At 55.1% G+C, this 20,334-nt stretch overlaps 1 protein-coding gene across 1 annotated transcript in view; it reads left to right on the forward strand.

The window, feature by feature from the left end:
• Nucleotides 1-598: 598 nt before the first annotated feature.
• The window catches only part of VWCE (von Willebrand factor C and EGF domains), a 29,762-nt gene continuing 10,026 nt past the window's right edge, over nt 599-20,334 (forward strand). The window contains exons 1-13 of the mRNA XM_060104882.1: nt 599-708; nt 3,511-3,605; nt 3,727-3,816; nt 4,147-4,275; nt 7,872-7,988; nt 10,808-10,924; nt 11,804-11,932; nt 13,146-13,588; nt 13,671-13,764; nt 14,993-15,075; nt 16,996-17,083; nt 18,625-18,710; nt 20,030-20,147. Of these exons, the coding sequence (XP_059960865.1) occupies nt 599-708; nt 3,511-3,605; nt 3,727-3,816; nt 4,147-4,275; nt 7,872-7,988; nt 10,808-10,924; nt 11,804-11,932; nt 13,146-13,588; nt 13,671-13,764; nt 14,993-15,075; nt 16,996-17,083; nt 18,625-18,710; nt 20,030-20,147 (1,699 nt within the window). The remainder of the gene's footprint in view (nt 709-3,510; nt 3,606-3,726; nt 3,817-4,146; nt 4,276-7,871; nt 7,989-10,807; nt 10,925-11,803; nt 11,933-13,145; nt 13,589-13,670; nt 13,765-14,992; nt 15,076-16,995; nt 17,084-18,624; nt 18,711-20,029; nt 20,148-20,334) is intronic.

A 20,334-nucleotide genomic window follows, 5' to 3' on the forward strand; every position in this document is an offset into this window, starting at 1 on the left:
CGCACCCAGGGTTAGGGTGCAGACCTGTTGGCAGGCTGGGGGCCGGCCTAGAAGTGCTCAGCAGCGAAACGATCCAGCGTCCCACCTTGTACAACACAGTCATCTCGGGATCCACCTAGACCAGCAATGCCCGGGGCGCGCAGCCTCCTGCTCCAGCCTTGTTCCCCGAGTCTCTTTCCTCCCCGGGCCTCAGTCTGACGCCCATAGCCCTTCGCAGGAAGCCGACTCCCAAACCCGGGCCGGGGGTGTGGGCCGAGGACGAAACCCCGCCCCCAGGGGTCCCTGATCTTTGCCCCCGCCCCGGGCTCCGCGCCTCCCCTGATGGCCACCGGCGAGCGGGCGGGCAGGCGCCTTTGCCTTTTGTGTGTTTCGTTCCGAGGTGCCGGAGACCCCCCGCCCAGCCGTCCGCCGAGTCTCCTCGCGGCCCCGTGCCCCTCCTCTCGGCTTCCCCAGCCCCCCTGCTCGGCTCCGCGTGCCAGCTAGGGGCTCGCTGGTTCGCTCCCCGCGGCGCCAGGAGGAGGGGCGAGGGCCGGCAGCCCCCTCCCCCGCGCTCGGCGCCGGAGCCTAGCCGAGCCGGGGGGACCCGCCGCCGCCGGTCATGTGGGCCGGACTGCTCCTCCGGGCCGCCTGCGTCGCGCTCCTGCTGCCGGGGACCCCGGCCCGCGGCTACACCGGGAGGAAGACGCCCGGGCACTTCGGGGCCGAGAGGTAAGAGCCCCGCGCCCCTCCCCTGCCCCTCCGTGGGAGCGCTACCGGCGCGGTGAGGGGAGGTGCGGAGGGGCGTCCCGGAGCTGCGGGTCGGGGCGCCCCCCTGGGCCACTGTCCGCGCGCGGGCGCAGCCCAGGAGGTCCGGACAAAGGGACAGCAGCTTGTGCTCTGGGCGGGTGCCCGTTCTGCGCCCCTGGCCGGGGCTGTCCTAATTGGGATCTGGCGGGGGGAACGGAGATCCAGGCGCTAGGTGAGCCGCTCTGAGTCCCGTGGAGCCCTGACCCCTGGCGAAGGGACCCCGGGACGTGCCACCTGGTCTCCGGACGGCTGGCTTTCGCTCCCGAACGTGCCCGTGGCTCTGCCTAGGCAGTGCCTGGCCTGCCCCGCGGCTCTGGCCGCTCTGAGGCTGGGGGCTTTCCCTGTGTCCAGGCTCTGCGCACGCCGTGGACCTTGTAGCCGCCGGGGTCTCTTTGGGTTATGTTTCGGTTTCCGCCTGTGTGTGCGCGCGGGCGGGGGTTGGGTGTTTTGCCCCTTTGCTTTCCCGATTGATGTCGCCCTCCCCTAGCGTCTCCTCCCGGCGGAGGCCGGGCCGCCGCGGGCCGAGCGCGTGTGTGCGTGATGCTCTGAGCGAGGGAACACGGTGTCAGCGGGCGGCCTGGCCCGCGGCCACGGCCTCGGGGGCGCGCAGGGGGGCGGCCCCGCCAGGCTCGCAACTCGCACGTGTGTTCCGCAGCCACCGCCAGTTCCTGCTCAGATCGGCCCGGCTCCGCGGCGTGTCAGAGCCTTCCTGCCTGCCACCTGTCTCCCCGTCACCGCCAGCCCTAGGCTCCTTGGGGCGCTCTGGAGGGCGCTCGGCCCCTGCCCACCTGAGGGTGAGGCTCCACCAGCCTCCCGGGAATCCTTCCATCTGCCGCTTTGGTGGCACCCCTGTCCCTTTGAGAGCCCCATCTGAGGAGCAGGAGCTGCCGGCTTCTCCTTCCCAGGCTGCTGCCCTAATCACTCCAGCGAGGGCAGCGGGTGAGACATCCACTTCCAGGACCCCTTCTTCTGTGATGACTTCAGAGAGCGAAAAGGCTCTTGGAGGCTCCAGGGACAGTTTTCTGCAGACGTTTCTGTTTTGCCGTGTGCCCTGAGTTTCCCTTTCTAGAATATTTGTCACTTTTGACACAGATTGTTCTCCCGCAGAGCAGACTGGGTCTTTCCATTCATGTCCCCAGTGCCTGCTGCCGTGCCTGGCACATCATGGGTGGGTGCTCTATAAAACACAGTTGGGAAGGGTTTTCTTTTTCTTTTTCTTTTTTTAAATTAATTTATTTATTTTTGGCTGCGTTGGGTTTTTGTTTCTGCGCGCGGGCTTTCTCTAGTTGTGGTGAGCGGGGGCTACTCTTCGTTGCGGTGCGCGGGCTTCTCATTGCGGTGGCTTCTCTTGTTGCAGAGCACTGGCTCAAGGCGCTCGGGCTTCAGTAGTTGTGGCACGTGGGCTTAGTAGTTGTGGCACGTGGGCTTAGTAGTTGTGGCACGTGGGCTCTAGAGCGCAGGCTCAGTAGTTGTGGCCCACAGGCTTGGTTGCTCCGTGGCATGTGGGATCTTCCTGGACCAGGGCTCGAACCCGTGTCCCCTGCATGGGCAGGTGGATTCTTAACCACTGTGCCACCACGGAAGTCCCTGGGAAGGGTTTTCTTGTCCCTGTTCTTTTGCAGCAGGATTCCCAGTTCAAACCAGGCTGGACTTCATCATCCTCTGCCCAGCCCATCCCAGAACCAGTTCTACTCATCGTCTCTGTCCCCCTCCAGGCCCGTGCACATGCAACTCCTGTGTAGAACATTCCTCCATTCTCACCGGCTGCTCCTATTCTCTCTCCAGCCTCAGCCTAGGAAACCTCCCCTGAGCTCTTTGGGCCTCCATAGCCTGTAATGTTCTGGCACTTGTCCCGCTATGTTGTTATACCTGGTTCCTTGTCCGCCCCTTGAAGGTGAGGAAAGTGGCTTGTTCATGGCTGGACTGCCTCACCCAGCCTCGAGCACACTGGATTCCCCTTCACTCCTTTGGGCAGCTCACTGATGCCCCCTCCCCCATCCCAGAGATGTCACCTGGGGAGTGACTTCTCTCCAGCTCCCCCCTTTCTCTTTACTGTTGGCTTTCCTTCTCAACCTTTCCCTCAACAGCCATTTATTAAGCACCTACGATGTGCCAGGCGCTGCCCTTGCTGCGGAGTTGAAGAAAAAAGATGAAGCCCCTGTCCTCAGGGAGTGGTAGGGGAGCCAGGCAATGAACAAATCAACAAACTAATAAGTAATTTAATGTCCCAGGAAGTAAGTGTTATGAAGCAGAATAAAGCAAGGTAAGGGTGGACAAGTAGGCATCTCTGAGAAGGTGACATGAGCAGAGAGACCTTTTACAGGAGTGGGGGAGCTGTGTGTTTCTGGGGAAGAACGTTCCTGACAGAGGGGACTGCAAGTGCAAAGGCCCTGAGGTAGCCATCCCTGCGGCTCTTCATCCATTGCGGTCTTCTATCCTCAGCTCTTAGACCCTCTTTGCTCTGTGTCCACGTGGCAGGCATCTGTAGGAAACTAGTATCTGTTCCCTTATACCTTTGTCTTTGTCCTGCCTCCAGAAGGGACTGACTGTCTGAGGCATTTTTCTGTGGAAACTTCCCATTGTCTTCCCGGGGAGTGGGGGTGGAGGAGGTCTCCAGAACTGTTTGTTGACTGACGTACTGACTGGCTGGGAGGCTTTCACTGCCCAGTAGATGAATCCTCCCCTTGGTACAGAATGTGGAAGGTGCTCTCTCCTCTCTTGCAGACGCCGGCTGGGCCCCCACGTCTGCCTCTCGGGGTTCGGGAGTGGCTGCTGCCCTGGCTGGGCGCCCTCCATGGGCAGTGGACACTGCACCCTTCGTAAGTGCCTGTCCCCGTGCCCCAAACATCCTCCACAGCAGGGCGCTCATTCCGTGGGCTTGCCTGAGGGACAGATTGGGGGCCCCAGTCCCCAATCCCTCACCTGTCTTTATCCTCTCAGCCCTCTGCTCCTTTGGCTGCGGGAGTGGCATCTGCATCGCTCCCAATGTCTGCTCCTGCCAGGATGGAGAGCAAGGGCCCACCTGCCCAGGTAACTGGGGGCGGGCAATGGCTGATGGGAAGAACTCTATTTACACTGAGAATATGCCAGGCACTGGGCAATTGTGCCCTAGCATATCGTTTTCAAACAACCCTATTAGGTAGGCATTCTTATTCCCATGTTGTAGATGATGAAACCGAGGCACAGAAGCTAGTGTCTCGCCCAGGGTTACATGGCCAGTAAGTGGCAGAGCTGAATTTAAACTCAGGCCTGTTTGCCTCCAGAGCCCCCTTCCCAGCAGAATTTAGGAGGAGCCGGGGAAGGCGGGGGCGGCTGGGACTGTGGAGTGGCGCATGCTCACAGGTGCGGTGCCTGTTTCAGACGCCCACGGACCCTGTGGGGAGTACGGCTGTGACCTCACCTGTAACCATGGTGGCTGTCAGGAGGTGGCCCGAGTGTGCCCCGTGGGCTTCTCGATGACAGAGACAACTATCGGCATCAGGTGTACCGGTGAGAGGCGTGGGAGCAGCGGGGAGGGGGTGGGCGGGAATGAGGTCCCTTCCCTGTCCTCCGAGGACGGTCTCCGGAGAGATGCCAGAGCAAAGCTGAGACACGAGCAGCTCTGAAGTTTAAGAGTGGGCAGGCAGGCAGGCAAACACAAGAAATAGGCCGCTTCTGCTATCTCACAAATACTTACTGAGCGCACCTCATGGACCGGGGACTGAGCTGGGACTGGGGTTACGAGGGCAGTCCCTGCTCTTACGTTGCTTCACAATGTGAGGCAGGGAGACAAGTAAGGACAATGACAGTCCCCCCCATAATGGGGCCATCACCTGTGGAGTGCCCAGTACCAGGGCCCACAGGGGCACAGGGAACCGGACTGGAGGTGGGCATGATCGCAAAAAGCCTCCCTCAGGAAAGTGACATCTGAAAGATGAGCCAAGAGAAACTCAATAGTTATTTTGTAAAAGTATTATTGGTTCACCATTTGAAAAATTTCCTATGCACAGTCTGTTACTGTCCTCAGAGGCAGCCACCGTGACCAGTTTCTTACCTATCTTTCCAGAGAGCTTGAAAGCCTTTTTTAAATTTGGATTTTGTAAAAATAACCTTTCTTCCCCTGAATATAAAAGTAAAAAATAACTTCTTTGGAACATCTGGAAAGTAAAAGAAGGGTAGAAAGGTGAAAATAAACCTGTCCCAGAAGTCCCTACCTAAAGATATTTGTTAGTAAAATGAAGTTATTTTTTTCCCTGCCCTGTCCCCTGGGTGTGTAGGTGTTTGTGAGTGTGTATGACTGTGGGTATATGTGTGTCAGGCATGCCTATCTGTCTGTTTTATAAAATTGGGATCATACATTATCTATAGTTTTCGTTCATTATTTTTCTCACTTAACTTTGTCTTGCGAGTAGGAAATAGTCCTATTTTTTCAGATAAAATATTATAGGTTTATTTAAAACTTAATTCTCACCTTGAGTATGCAAAATACAAACTCCACAAAATGTTCATTTTTTTACCTTGTAGTTTACAAATATACAAGATAGATGTTTGCTTAAATTTATATTACGTATTTATTAAGGCAAGGAACTATATAGAAAAAAACATTTGTTCTGCTTAAGGCATACTTGGGAATAAGCCAGTGTACAAATTATTGCACATCTGAAACCACAGTGCATAACAGACTGCATAAAAAGGTTAAAGTAAACCATGTGTATTTACCTGACTTAGGTCATAAATGTAGATCGGAAGACAAAAATAGATTTTCCCTGTCAAAGTATGCAGCAGTTTGAGAACTTTGGCCTCATTTGGTACCTTTAGAACCACGACTCACCAAGCACCATCGTTTAAGCTATTAAAACACATTTTCTGTACCTGAATTTCTTCCTCTTCTAAGATCGTAATAATGGCTTTTAGAAGGCAAAGAGAGTACAAGGTGATCTTTACGCTTATATTGCATCGAAACAGTTCAAGGGATTCTGGTCTTCCCTCCCCCCAACTCACGGATCTAATTTATACCCTGATATCCACAACTTCCAGTCACCCCCTTGGCGTTTTGTAAGTCCAGGAATACATATTCAAGTTGGATTTAGAATTGGAATGATAGAAGATCCAGTCAGACCCCATCTGTGCTTTGTCATTTGATTTCCTCATGTCTCCTGATCATCCAATCACAAGTTGACTTGTTGGGGACTTGACCATGATTGTAGAGTTTTCCGGCTGGGTTCCTCCCCTCACCGGGAAGACAGTGTGAAAAGTAAAAAATACTGAATTCTCGTCTGCCAGTGTGGGTCATATCTACTGTTTGGGGATTTTAAAGTGCCTCTTCATGTGTAAGGCGAGGTGGTCCGACCTCGAAAATGCCCGGTCGCACTAATGACACTGGAAGGGGCAGTGCCCAGTGTGTTTGCCGTAGTGCCTGGTCAGTTCATCTGAGCGGGCAGATTTCCACCCACGGCCGTCCCAGTCACAGTGGTAAGGTTTCTCACCTGTGTGGGTTCGCAGGTGTGCCTTGAGATGAGAACTTTTCCGGGGCCACGACCTTCTCCCCCTCTTTGTCTTGGGCTCCTCCAGCATGCAGGAACCGGGTGGCATGAGCTCTTGGTAATGGAGCGGTGGGACCTGCGGCTGCATCTGGTCGGGCAGCAAGGGAGGGTAGTTGGGCCCGGGGTGGGGATGGGAGCCCGGGGGTAGTGGCAGGGCAGGATGACAGTCCCTGCTGCTCAGCATACAACATCATTTTGAACGGCTGCAGATGTAGCTGCTATAATCTAAGTACCTAGTTCTGTGCTATCCATCCTTAGCTTGTCTGCAGTGTTTCACTGCTATAAGTAATGCTGCGATCAAGAGGCTTCTTGTCAGCCCCTCTGACTATTCCCAGAAAGAGAACTATTGGGTCAAGGGTCCCATGAAGGAGTTTTGGTGCTCGCCCCCCCGCACCCCTTCCAGAAGGTTGAAGTACTTTCCAGACACACTTCTCATTGCAGAGGCAAACTGGACCAAGGAAAAGCCAGAGACCAATGTCAAAGCAAGTGCAGGGAAGTGGGGCCCTGGCCATCATCCCAAGGGGCCCAGTGGGATCGGGTGAATCAGGGTGGGCTTCTTAGAAGCGGTGGGTGTGGTCCCAAAGGTACCTGCTCTGGGAAGAGCAAGAAAGGAGAACGGAGGTGACCAGCAGGCATGGGGGCCAGGGGGTGGGAGCTGACCTCGTAGGTCCTCATGGTTCTGAGATAGGAAGGGCTGCCTTGAAGCCAGGCTGGGAAGATCTGTCTCCCAGCCCCCTCCACCCTCAGGCCTGAACCTCCCTAAAGCACTACTTGGATCCCAAGTAGTCAGCCCACCCCGGGCAGAAGCCTCGGGACTCCTTTGCACTCTATCGCTGAGCCTTTACCCACCACCTCTCCAGCTCGGCCTCATGCTGCCCCGGCGGGAACCTGAGCTTCAGCCAGACTGGGCTCCCGGCGGTCCCTGTGCTTCCCGGAAGCTTCTCGGACACTCTGCGCTCTATGGGCCCCCCTCCTGATGCCTCCTGGTCCTCTCAGCCCACCTCTCTTCCAGCACACACCTGCTGTGGCCAGGCGGTCCCTGGTAGGGCGCATACCGCCGGCTGCACGCCGGCCTCTCGTGGGTGTGTGTCGTGGTTGTGTGTTGTGGCTCCTACGTTCTCAGGCTGCAGCCATCTGGAGAGTCAGCACTGTGTCTTAGTGACGTTTGTGTCCTCGGCAGCCCCCCTTCCAGGTCTGCTGCACACAGGCGGTGCTCAATAAGCATTTAAGGGAATTTAATCAGCCTTCCTGCCCACTCCCCCTGCCCTTTTGGGGTTGCCCTGCAGGTGGGACCACTGGAAATAGTGCTGTGTCAGCCAGCCTCTCCGTCGTCTGTTCTGCGTGGGTCAAAAAGAGCCCTGGCCCCTCGGCCTCTTCTTTCTGGGGGCATCCCTAAAGCTGTATGACTTACCTGGTGCCTTCTTTCTTCCTGGGGTGGGGGTGGGTTCCACCCTGCTGAGGGCAGGCCCCGGGTGGGCACAGGGTCCTCGTGGGGTGCATATTCTCCCCACACCCGAACCACATTCAGCGTGAGCTATGCAAGAGTGTTTCCTCGCTCCCCAGACATCGATGAATGTTTAAGCGCCTCTTGTGAGGGCCACTGCGTGAACACGGAAGGCGGGTTCGTGTGCGAGTGTGGGCCGGGCATGCAGCTGTCTGCTGACCGCCACAGCTGCCAAGGTGAGTGGCTCTGGAACGGGTAACGATGGTGCCGTCGCCACCGCCGCTAGGCCCTGATGCTGAACTCACGGCCCTGCCAGGCCCAACGCGTGCTCTCCAGGCATGATTGCGTTTCAGCTTCACCACAGTCCTCTGAGGGAGATGCTGTTCTCATCCTCACTTTCTGGTCGAGGCTTGCCCGAGGCCATTCTGTCAGTAGGGTCAGAAGGAGTCGGCTTGCATGCGGGCGCGTCTGACGCCAGGGCCTTTGCTCTGGACCACGACTCAGTAGAAACTGCTGCTACCATCACTGTAGGGTAGGGGGGCGGTGGGGGTGAGGGAGAGGCCGAGGGGAGGGCTAGGGTCAGGAAGGCAGACTAACCAGAGGGAGGAGGCCACTGAGCCGGGGGAGGGCTGAGGGGGCGGGTGACACGTCCCGGGGGCTCTGTGGGAGAGCCATGCTGCAACAGAGTCACCTCAGCCACCTGCCGGGGTGCTGGGCCGGGCTCTGGAGACACACAGCCAGGAAGAAAACATCCTGCCCCCCAGCGACCTCCCCACTCCCCCCACCCCTGGTCTGGTGGGAGAGGAGGAACAATGCTGTTGGGTCGAGGGGCTTAAGTGCTGTGGGAACCCAGGGGAGAGAAGGAATCTCTTCTCCTAAGTGAACAGGATGAGCGAGACCTTTTAAAATAATGACTCAGGGCTTCCCTGGTGGCGCAGTGGTTGAGAGTCCGCCTGCCGACGCAGGGGACACGGGTTCGTGCCCCGGTCCGGGAAGATCCCACATGCCGCGGAGCGGCTGGGCCCGTGAGCCGTGGCCGCTGGGCCTGCGCCTCCGGAGCCTGTGCTCCGCAACGGGAGAGGCCACAGCGGTGAGAGGCCCGCATACAGCAAAAAAAATAAAATAAAAAAAATAATGACTCATTCCTTAAAAATGATTTTTATTTACAGAAATTACGTCAGAAAACATTATCTCTTTAACAAGGCAGCTAAGACAGAAGCTCCCCTTGATACTGTGGTATCATTTTCTGGGTGTTTGAAATTTTCATAAATTATTTTAAAAGTTTATATATGTATATATTTTTTGTAATACGTGGGCCTCTCACCGTTGTGGCCTCTTCCGTTGCGGAGCACAGGCTCCGGACGCGCAGGCTCAGCAGCCATGGCTCACGGGCCCAGCCGCTCCGCGGCATGTGGGATCCTCCCGGACCAGGGCAAGAACCCGTGTCCCCTGCATCGGCAGGTGGACTCCCAACCACTGCGCCACCAGGGAAGCCCTTTAAAAGTTTTAAAAGTCACGGCCCTAGCCCCAGGCCATGTCTCCCACTCCCAACCTCTATGCTCCCTAGAGAATAGCCCTGGTGTCTTAGTATCTGCTTGGGCTGCTATAACAAAATAGCACAACCTGGGTGGCTTAAACAACAAAAATTTATTCTCACAGTTCTGGAGGCTGGGAAGTACAAGATCACAGTGTTGGCCCACGCAGTTACTGGTGAGGGCTCTCCTCCTGCCTTGCAGACAGCTACCTTCTCTTTGTGTCCTCACAAGGCAGAGAGAGAGCAAGCTCTCTCATGGCTCTTCTTCTAAGGGCAGTAATCCCGTCATGAGAGCCCCACCCGCAAGACCTCATCCAAACCTAATTACGTCCCAAAAGCCCCACCTCCTAGTATCATCACATGGGGGGTTAGGGCTTCCATTTATGAATGTGGAGGGAATGCAGTTCATCCATAGCACTTAGTTATCAATCTGATGAGTACCCTGCCTGCCTCTACCCAGTATGTGTACATACACACATGTGCACTTACAGAGGTATGATGATAAGAGATGGGTGGCTAACAGTTGTTGAACTCCTGTATTCCCGGCACCATGCTAAGCATTTAACATGCATTTTCTCAATTTTATCCTCAAAATTGTCCTATGAAGTTGGTACTGTTTATTTCCATTTTCCTGGTAGGAATACTGAGGCTTAAAGAAGTTAACTTTCTCAAGATCCCATTAGAGCTTCCATGTGAACCCGGTCATTCTTCTGCCTGCTTTTTTCCCTTCAACAATCTGTCATGAAAATCTCTTCACATCAGGGTCAATAAACTTGCTTTATTCTTTTCAGCTGCTGCCTGGTACTCCGCAGTCCAGATATCCCATAGTTTACTAACTCTTCTCTTATTGATGAACATGCAGATCATTTCCAGCTTTTTCCCAATTTCAAACAATGGCTTGGGGAAGCTTTGACAGAGGAGGTAGTATAGAAGCTGAGTTTTGAGGTATGAGTAGGAGTTTTCCAGCCAGACAAGATGGGAAGGCATTCCAAGCAGATAGGAGAACATGGGCAAAGGGGGAGGGCCACAAGAGCATGGTGCCTTTGGAAGATGGCAAGAATTTGGGCCAGAGTAAAGGTGAGGGGCAAGGAGAGGGGTGGGAAAGGCAGCCCAGGACTCGTGAGCTATGGTGCTGCTTTGGTGCTTGTGGGAGCCTTGGAGGGATTTTAAGCAGAAAGTGGCCTGATCAGAGGTGCCCTTTGGTCAGAACATCCTGGGGGCTCTGTAGAGGGTGGCTTGGGAGGAGCACAGGGAGGGGCAGAGAGACACACAAGGCTGTTGTTATCCTCTAGACCAGAGACAAAGCCCAGGGCACCTGGGCTAGGGTATGGCAGTGAGGGTGGAGAGAAGTGGGCTGTTCCAGGGAGGACTTAGGCGTTGATAGACTGAATGTGGGTGGTGAGAAGGAGAGGGGTTACGAGTCGGGTAGGAGATAGTGATGAGAGAGGTAGGTAGAGAGGACCACGTATTTCCAAAACTCCATGGGGAAATGAGCTCCAGCTGTGTCCTGTTCCCTTCCAGACACTGATGAATGCCTTGGGACCCCCTGCCAGCAGAGATGTAAAAACAGCATTGGCAGCTACAGGTGTTCCTGTAGAACTGGCTTCCATCTGCATGGCAACCGGCACTCCTGTGTAGGTAAGGCAGGGGACCCTGTTGTCTTCACACTTAGGCTGCCAATCAGGAAGACGGACAGGGAAAAGTCAACAGTCTGGACTTCCTGGTTCCCTGGAGCCTGCAAGCGCTTGAGCCTTTGCTCAGAGCCTGCCTTTCCCTGGGGTTGGCGTGGCTCCTAATGGAAGACCCCGTCTTGGACTTTTCCTGGCCACATGCCACTTTCATCCTGTTACGTTTCTCTTCCACCCTCTCCCAGATACACCCCAAGGATTCCTCTCTGCTCACCCATTTTCTTGGCTGCCTTTGCTCCCCTTGGTAAATAAAGCACGTTATGTCTTGGTTCCTCTGGTTTAGAAGGAGACCCCTGTTTTCTCAGCCCATTGAAGAAATTTCCAGAAAGGGATTGGCATGTTTGGCTTGAGCTTGGCTCATGGGTTGAAGGTGGGGTCCTATGGGCCTGAAAAAAGACCTTGTTCTAGCAGAGTTGGGTGTTTGTCCTGAAGCCTGCCCTGAGCAGTGTGGTGGTTTTTGAGACTCTTTTTTCAGAAGGGCCCATAGCACCCAATGCCCAACAGTGGGTTGGTGGAAGGTTTGGAGGTGAGATTCCCAGTGCGGCCCATCCCCAGCAGCCAGCACTTAATCATTGCTGCACAGTGCTAGGGTATGAGTCACTGGTGCATCCATTAAATGCCTACTGGATGTATGAACCTTCCAAGGAGACTAGCACTAGACTTCAGCCCCATTCCCAGACATTCTGAGTCACACTGGCACCCTGGGGCAGGGAAGGACCCCATAAGAACATGGCAGGGAGACTCCCCCAGCCTTTTGGGGTAAGGGATGGGGGAAGAAGGACCCGGTAGCCCCGACAAGGCAGCCGTCGGTAGCGAGGCTCTCCCGCAGATGTAAACGAGTGTCGGAGGCCACTGGAGAGGCGACTGTGTCACCATTCTTGCCAAAACACCGTGGGCAGCTTCCTGTGCACCTGCCGACCTGGCTTCAGGCTCCGAGCTGACCGAGTGTCCTGTGAAGGTGAGCGCTGGGTCCCGCCCCCCGGCCCCGGGCCCCACCCTCCCGGAACGGGCCCTCTTCCTTCCCCCTGAATTTTTTTTCAGTTCATCTCGTTTGTTATTTCCAACATCCCCCTTTCATCCTTTCTGTCTCCTTCCACTTCTTTATCCATTCTTTTATTTTCCTTTCACTGTTTCGCCAGCCCTCCTGTTTTCCCCCAAATAGTAAAAGGAAAAAAAAAAAAAACCACCAAAAAACGTTGATAGAGGAGCATGTGACGTAGGAGTCCCAGTAACCTGGGCTCACAGGGACCCTTTGGATAGTGTGGTGTCAGATCTCTGCCATGATTTAACAGCATGCCTGTAAACGTCCATATAATGTCGTGTCAATACCGAAGGCATTCTTTCTAGACCAGGGCCAGTTTTCCATCGTGTAGTCGCCCATGATGGTCTGAGCTCAGCCACCCCGTTTCCCCACCTCCCCAGTCCAACCTGTTTTCTCCCCGTCTCACTCTGATTTGTGGCTCTCTTCCTTTTTCCTATCTCTCACCCTTGCCCCTCATCTGCCTCCTTCGCCGCCCTCCTGTTTTCGGACTCTCTCTCTTTCTGCCTTTCAGACTGTTGGGCAGTTGCTGTCCATCTGCAGGGAAAATGTGCACTGCTCCTAAGAGTGTGTGTGTGAGTGTGTGTGTGTGTGTCTCAGGGGAGGCATCCGCTTGGAAGCTGGCCTGTCTGCCATGGGCCCAGAGAGGACCCTGGGCCCTTCCTCCCCCTGAGCCTCAGCGTCTCCTCCTGGGAAGCCACAGCTGGATGGGAGAGTAGGGGACACACTCCTGACTTGTCAGGAGTAGGGAAGGGTCACTCCCAGGTCGGATCCCTGAGGGCTTAGGGAATGTCTGCGTGGTTCAGGAAAACCCGAGTCTCCTTTGTGGCCAGCGAGGAAGGGAAGGGAGAAGACTCTGATTTTGCTGCATATGAAGCGTCTGGACCTCCCGCATCAGCAGCGTGTAACTTTGGGCTGCTCGTGGTACTTTTTCATCAATCTTCTCCCCTGATCGTCACCGCAGCCCCATTAGTTTGAGGTTGAACTGGTGGTATTAGATCTATCATGTTGATGAAGAAACTGGCCCAGAGACATTCGGTGATCTGTGGTGGTGGGCCTGAGTCCACGCCCCTCGAATCTCACCTCCTGCCCCTGCTGTCTCCCTGCAGACACCTCTGTGTTTCCGTTTCAGCTTTCCCCAAAGCCGTGCTGGCCCCATCTGCCATCCTGCAGCCCCTGCAGCACCCCCCTAAGATGCTACTGCTGCTTCCAGAGGCAGGCCGGCCCGCCCTCTCCCCAGGGCACAGTCCTCCTTCTGGGGCTCCAGGGACCCCAACTGGAGTCGGGACCACACGACTGCCATCTCCCACACCTGCACTACCCGCGTCCTCCGCTTCTGCCCTGACGCAGCTGCTGTCTGCCCCAGTGGCCACCCCGGTGCCTAGTCCCTCTCCGTTGGGGACCCTCAGATCTCCCTCACGAATCCAGGAGAAGGTGGTGGTGACCCCTTCCTTGCCCAGGGGCCCTGAGGCCACACAGCTGGCACCAGGGCCCTCTGCCTGTGGGCACCTGGGAGCCATGCATGAGTCCGGGAGCCGCTGGACAGAGCCTGGCTGTTCCCAGTGCTGGTGCGAGGTGGGTGTGAGGGGTCCTCCGGGCTTCCCTGGTCTGGTGTCTGGGGCATTGTGGTGGCTGGAACTCCAGTTTCTGCTTCTAGGATGGGGAGGTGACCTGTGAAAAGGTGACGTGTGAAGCTGCTTGTTCTCACCCGATTCCCTCCGGAGACGGGGGATGCTGCCCATTGTGTACAGGTGGGAGCTGGTGTGGGGAAGGCTGTGAGTTTCTCACGTGGTACTGCCTCTTCCCTTTCCTAGCCTTTCTGCAGCTGAAAGGCTGTTCTCCAACTTTCGTGTGTCACCTGAAGGGTGATCCCTGGGCCTAGCCCCCAGAGCTTCTGATTTAGCAGGTGCTGGGTAAGGCCCGGGAATTTGCATTTCTAACAGGTTCCCAGGTGATGTTGACGCTGCTGCTTCGGGGACCACACTTTGAGAACCACTGGTCTATGCTCTCAAGGGGAACTTTTGACCTTCCGGGGATCCTTTTTGAGCTTCGTTCTTTCATTTATTCCTTCATTCAGCAAGTTTCTCCAGACCCACTCTGCAGTCCCCTCCCCTGCCCCAGTCCCCCTCCTACTGCAGGAGGAGTAATCGTTTATAAATTCTACCCCCGTTCTGATTCCCTCCCACAATCTGCTGACAATTTTTCATTTGCTTCCCATTGCTCTTAGGATAAAGACCTCAAATCTTACCAAGTCCTTCAGCAGAGCTCCCTAACACTCACCCTGCACGTGAATCGCTGGGAATCTTGTTAAAATGCAGATTCTCCTTCAGTAGATGTGGGGAGGGGCCTGAGTGGCTACATTTCTATGAAGCTCCTGGTGGTAAGGTGCTGAGGTTGCTGCACTTTGAGCAGCAGTGAAAAAGTCTTCCTAAGGGTTAAAATGAAAATGCAACTTCCTGATTTTCTTAATGGTAATTGTGATCTTTTACTGTGTCCCTACTGTGTACGAAGCCCTGAGTGTGAATTGCTGTGTACACTACATCTGAGGTTGTGCATCCTTCCAAGTCCCCTGCAGGGCATGTGGTGGTATTTCCATTTTACAGTAAAGACAGCTGAGTCCCAGAGAGGTTGAGTGACACATCCAGGTCCAAGGCCACTCAGGTGACAGGCCAGGTTTGGAACCTGGGGCTGTCTGGCCGCCTTTCCTGCCTTATGGGAATAAAATGCCATGCTTTCAACACAGTTCTGGGTTTATCAGACATAAATGGGACCCTCCCAGGGCACCCTCTGTGGGTGTCTCCTGTAGTTCTCCAGGGGTCTTGGGACCACACCGTTCTGAGTACCTAGATCTGTCACTCCTGGGGCATCCGAGCCAGTGAGAGAAGGTTCCAGGTACATTATGCCTGGAAAAGTAATGAGGCCTCGAGCTTCCTCTCCTTTAAGAGGTCTGATGCCTCCACTCCTGTTTGTCTTTCAAAGGCTGTTTTCACAGTGGCGTCATCCGGGCTGAAGGGGACGTGTTTTCACCTCCCAACCAGAACTGCACTGTCTGTGTCTGTCTGGTGAGCATCACAAGATCCCTGAAGCCTCGCGGGTGTTTTCTTAACCTTTGGGGGTTTTAGAGGAAGGGGGAAAGACCGGATGTTAAAGGTGAGCTCGTTGAATGGAGGGAGAGTTCTCAGGTTGTGGATTTTGGTCGCAAGCTGCAGAATTTAAAAGCGTGGGGGATGGGAAACCTGTAGTCTGTGGAGTCAGGGAGGCTTTTGCTGAGCAGAAAAGAGCCAACAGGCAAACAGGGTCCATCTGTCTAGGAAGGGGAGGGGATGCAACTCCCTCGGAAACTTCCTACCAGGGAGGCCGTTTTTCTCTCCAGGCAAAATATTTGCCGGCACAATAAAGGTAGCCGGGTAGGGAGGGAGAAGGCTCATTACCAGACTCAGCTTGTTAAGAGTATTTTGCTTGAGGCAAATTCACTCCTCCAAGAATAGTTATTAAGTTCCTACCATGTGCCAGACCCAGCCAGAGGCTGTCGCTTGGATTAGATCATGAGCACCTGGTGCATACCAGGCAGGGGCTTGGTATTTTCCATCTAGTTCCTCACCCGAGGCTCCTGGTGGCTCTTCAGGGTCGGCTTTACAGTCCCCATTCTACAGGTGAAAAGACTGAGGCTGGGAGGTGGCAGAGCTGGGATTTGAGCCGTGGCCTGTCTGCATCTAAAGCCCAGGCTCTGCCCACCAACCCTCACTGCCTCTCATCATCTTTTTTTTTTTTTTTTTTTTTCTTTTTGCGGTATGTGGGCCTCTCACTGTTGTGGCCTCTCCCGTTGCGGAGCACAGGCTCCGGATGCGCAGGCCCAGCGGCCATGGCTCACGGGCCCAGCCGCTCCGCGGCATATGGGATCCTCCCAGACCGGGGCACGAACCCGCATCCCCTGCATCGGCAGGCGGACTCTTAACCACTGCGCCACCAGGGAGGCCCATCCTCTCATCATCTTTAACAGCAGCCCTGGTCTGGCAGTGATGGCGGAAGCTGCAATGTAAAGGGGCGGGGCATGTAGATCGCTACCGCCACCCTTATTGAGCTCTTCCTGCCACACTTGTGAAGTGGCCAAGCGCTTTCGTGCCTGGTCACATTTCACTCAATCCTCAGCAACCCCAGCAGAGGTGCCCTTTCCAGCTCATCTCACAGATAGGGAGACGGAGGCTCAGAGAGGTGACCTACTTTGCCCAAAGTCACATGACTTGGAGGGGCAGACCCTGGACCTCAGGTCTGGCTGACTCCAAAGCCGGGGGCTTTTTCGTCTTGACTTCAATTTTTAAAAATTGAGTTTTAAATTTAACTCCTTGGCCGGTATTAGTCACTTGGTTCAAAACTCAGATGCACGGGAAGGTGTCTCTGGTGGAGTAACCTCTGTTCTCCACTTCTCAGCATCCTTCCGGAGCTTCTGTATGCCATGGGAGGGAATGCCATGGTGGGGGCAATGCCATGGGGGGCAGTGCCATGGGAGGCTAGGCTCGTCCATTTTCATGAGGAAGGCAGCGTGCTCTGCTTTCTGGTCTGCCCCTCGTCTTGGAAAGGGGGATGTTGGAAACTACACCATAATAAACCCTGGTACTGGGCCCCAGCACAGTATCCTTGTGTGACCATGGTGGCATTTAAAGGTCTTGGATGGCTTCCCTTTTATTTTTTAAAAATATTTATTTATTCATTTGGCTGCGCCGGGTCTTAGTTGTGGCATGCGGGATCTTCATTGCGGCATGCATGCGGGATCTAGCCCTGACCAGGGATCGAACCGGGGCCCCCTGCATTGGGAGTGTGGAGTCTTAACCACTGGGCCACCAGGGAAGTCCCAGGATAGCTTCCTTTAGGAGGCTTTCATGTGGGACAGGAATCCTGAGGGTGGTGTGAAATAGGGAACAAGCTGGTTCTGTTGGGCCTGACGGTCTACCCTCCCCCACCTGCACCACCTCTCACCTCCTCAGGCTGGAAATGTGTCCTGCATCTCCCCCGAGTGTCCTCCCGGCCCCTGTCAGGGCTCCCCGAAGTCGGATTGCTGTACTTGTGTGCCAGGTAAGGGACTCTTTGTGGGGAGAGGACAGGGTGAATTTAGCTTTTTTGTAAAAAATGACAGGGGTGGAGCGGTGTCTTTTGAGTATGTTTTTGTTTGGGGGGGGTGAGTGGAGGAGAGCGGAAGGAGATTGATTTCTGCTTTAGAGACAGATCAAATGAAGCATTTCAAAGTGCCCGTTTTAACTGAGCACCTACCGTGTGCATAGTGGTTTGGATGCCAGATTGGGCTCACAGCCCAGCCTGCCCCCTGCTGGGGTTGGTGCCTTTAACACAGACAGGAAGGGGTTTGGGTCCACCCTTGGCGTGGCTCTGTCCCGAGACTGGGGGGAGGTCTCCCCTGCCCTACTAATAATGAGTTGCTCCTTTGTTAAAATGTGGTTTTCTTTCCTGAGATGACCTCATGGCCATCACTGCTGGCTCTGGGCCATTGCTCTGTGGGGCCCTTGCCAGTCCTGATCTCACTGAATCTGTGTGGCGCAGACCTGAGGGAGTACTATTCATAGCCCCATTTTATAGATGAGGAAACTGAGGCTCAGAGAGGTCATCACTGCCCAAAGACACACACCAGTGAGTAAAGGAGCAAAGCTTGAACTCAAGCTTACCTGATTTCAAAGCTAGTGTTCTTACTAAATACTATTTTTCCCTTGACTTTTGAATGCTATTTTAATTTTATTTATTTATTTATTTTTGCCATGCTGCACAGCATGTGAGATCTTAGTTCCCCGACCAGGGATTGAACCTGCACCCCATGCATTGGAAGTGCAGAGTCTTAACCACTGGACCGCCAGGGAAGTCCCGAATGTTATATTATCTTTAATTAAAACATTTTTTGAACAGGCAATATACTCTCTGTGAGGTAGGAACTGTTAATCCCATTCTACAGATGAGAAAACTGAGGCTTAGGAGAGCTTAAGTATCTTGCCCGTAGTGAGTTGTGTAGCTGGGATTTGAACCCAGTGCCCTCTGACTAAAGCCAGGTGGGCCCCGGCAGGTTTTTAAGGTTGTTGTTACCAGCAGGGATGGGGCGTCTTCAGATGAGAGGCTCTCACTGAATCCTCCCTGCCTCCAGGGGCTGGCAGCATTCCCAGACCTTCCCGTAGGTGTCTGGGGCCGTCTTTTTTCATCTTTTCTTTTCTCTTAGTCTTTATTTATTCCGGGCTTCCCTTCCTTCTTGGTTAAGGACCTTATTTTGCATGTGGTTCATTCTCTTGTCAGTTTTTTTTTTTTTTTTTTTTGGCTGCACCGTTCGGCATGTGGGATCTTAGTTCCCTGAGCAGGGATTGAACCCATTCCCCCTGCATTGGGAGCTCAGAGTCTTAACCACTGGACGGCCAGAGAAGTCCCTCTCTGTCAGTTTTTAACTACCGGTGTACCTTTAGGTGAGGGTTTGGAGGGGAGCAGCGATTGGGCTCTTGGGTGTGGGTGTGCCATGGAGTATTGTGGGGGTGTGTTTTCTTCCCAGACACCCCCCCACCCATTTGCTCCCCCTTTTCTTTAGCTGCCCAGAGACCTTGAGCTGCCTCTTCCTTTCTCCTCCGCAGTGAGATGCTATTTCCATGGCCGGTGGTATGCAGACGGGGCTGTGTTCAGTGGTGGTGGTGACGAGTGTACCACCTGTGTCTGCCAGGTAGGGGGCTGAGTGGGTGGGTGCTGGGGAGGGGCAGGGCACACGAGTTTCCCAGGATGCCTTGACCAGGAGAAGAGGAGCCGCCATGCAGCAAAAGGGAAACTGAGGCGGGAAAGAGACTAAAGGGGCCTTAGCATTCACCAAGGCCTTCCCGCAGTCTCCTTGAAGTTCGTCCTTCAGCACTGCTATTTATAGAGCACCTACTGTGTGCCTGGGACAATGCTGGGCTCTGGGGACGCAGTTGAGCACAAGACAGCCCCAGCCCCCTCCGTCAGGGGCCCACAGCTAGGTGGGCAATGGACAGGGGAGCGGGGCTCTTAACCAGACTGTGGGCTCTAGGGAAGCCTACCTGGAGGGAGGGATGCTAAGCTGAGACCTGAAGATGACTAGGACAGCCTGGTGAGGAGCTGAGACAGGTGTGCCTGGCAGAGGGCACCGCGTGAGCAGAAGGCGGAGGTGGGAGAGAGCAGGGCGTGTTCTAAGGCCTGGGGGTGTCCATTCCGGCTGGAGCCCGGCCTGCGAGAGGGACTGGAAATGCGGCTGAGGCGGGGATCCTGTTTGGGCTGAGTTCCAAGAACAGGGCCTGGGGTGGGCTTCTCGTGTAAGTGGTTTTCTGAAGGAGTGCTCTCGGGAGAGACTGGCTGGGGAAGCAGGTCAGGCGGGGGGAGGGGCCACAAGAAGAGGGGTCTCGGGATGATGCCACGGGGAGCTCTGGAGTGTGAGGGGCACCGCAGAGGTGGGTGTGTCCAGAGGCCAGGGAGCTGGGCTCTTCTACCTCCAGCATCAGGTGGTTGTAGGTACTTCCTTGCTCCCCGGGGAGTGGGGGTGAATGAACCCTCCAGGCACCTGGAGGACGTGACCCTCATCAGCCAAGGGCAGTGCTTAGGGGAAGGGGTCTGTGAGGGGGAGGCGACAGCCTCTGCCTCAGTCTCAGTCATGAAGGGCTTTGCCAGCCAGGCGGAGGGTTTGGACTTGGCGAGCTGCCAAGGGTTTGAAGCGGTGGAGTGATGTGATGGGACTGGTGCCTGAGAAAGTTCTCTGGCTGCAGGTGAGAGTGGATTGGAGTGAGAGCAGAAAGCTGTTGCAGAAGTGAGAGGAAGAGATTCTGGAGGCTGCAGCTGGGGCAGCCGGGGACCCAGCAGCCACGCAGCCGCCATATTCCTGGGACCCTCTCCCAGCCTCACCCCAGCCCCCAGGGAAGGACTCGCCATTCCTTCCACTCTTGCTCCCTGGAGATCTGTCACTTTTAAGGGGGTGACGGCAGCCGGCCGGCCTCCTCTTTGGCCCTCACTGGTTTGTGCCCCCTGGCTCTCTTCCAGAACGGGGAAGTGGAATGTTCCTTCACGCCATGTCCAGAACTGGATTGCCCCCGCGAGGAGTGGTGGCTGGGCCCTGGGCAGTGCTGCTTCACCTGCAGGGAACCCGCACCCATGACAGGTGAGGGCCGCTTAGCCCTGCATCCCAGGCTGCACCCAACACCAGGCCTGGATGCCCGAGCCGGGGGAGGCTGACCTTCACCCGCTGAGACTCTGTGTGTGTGTGTGTGTGTGAGTGCTCTCTATGTGTGTTGTGTGTGTGTCTGTGTGTGTTTTAAGTTTGTATGTGAGTGACATCTGTGTGTGAG

This window comes from Mesoplodon densirostris, chromosome 7, assembly GCF_025265405.1.
Source record: "Mesoplodon densirostris isolate mMesDen1 chromosome 7, mMesDen1 primary haplotype, whole genome shotgun sequence".
NCBI classification, from domain to species: Eukaryota; Metazoa; Chordata; class Mammalia; order Artiodactyla; family Ziphiidae; genus Mesoplodon; species Mesoplodon densirostris.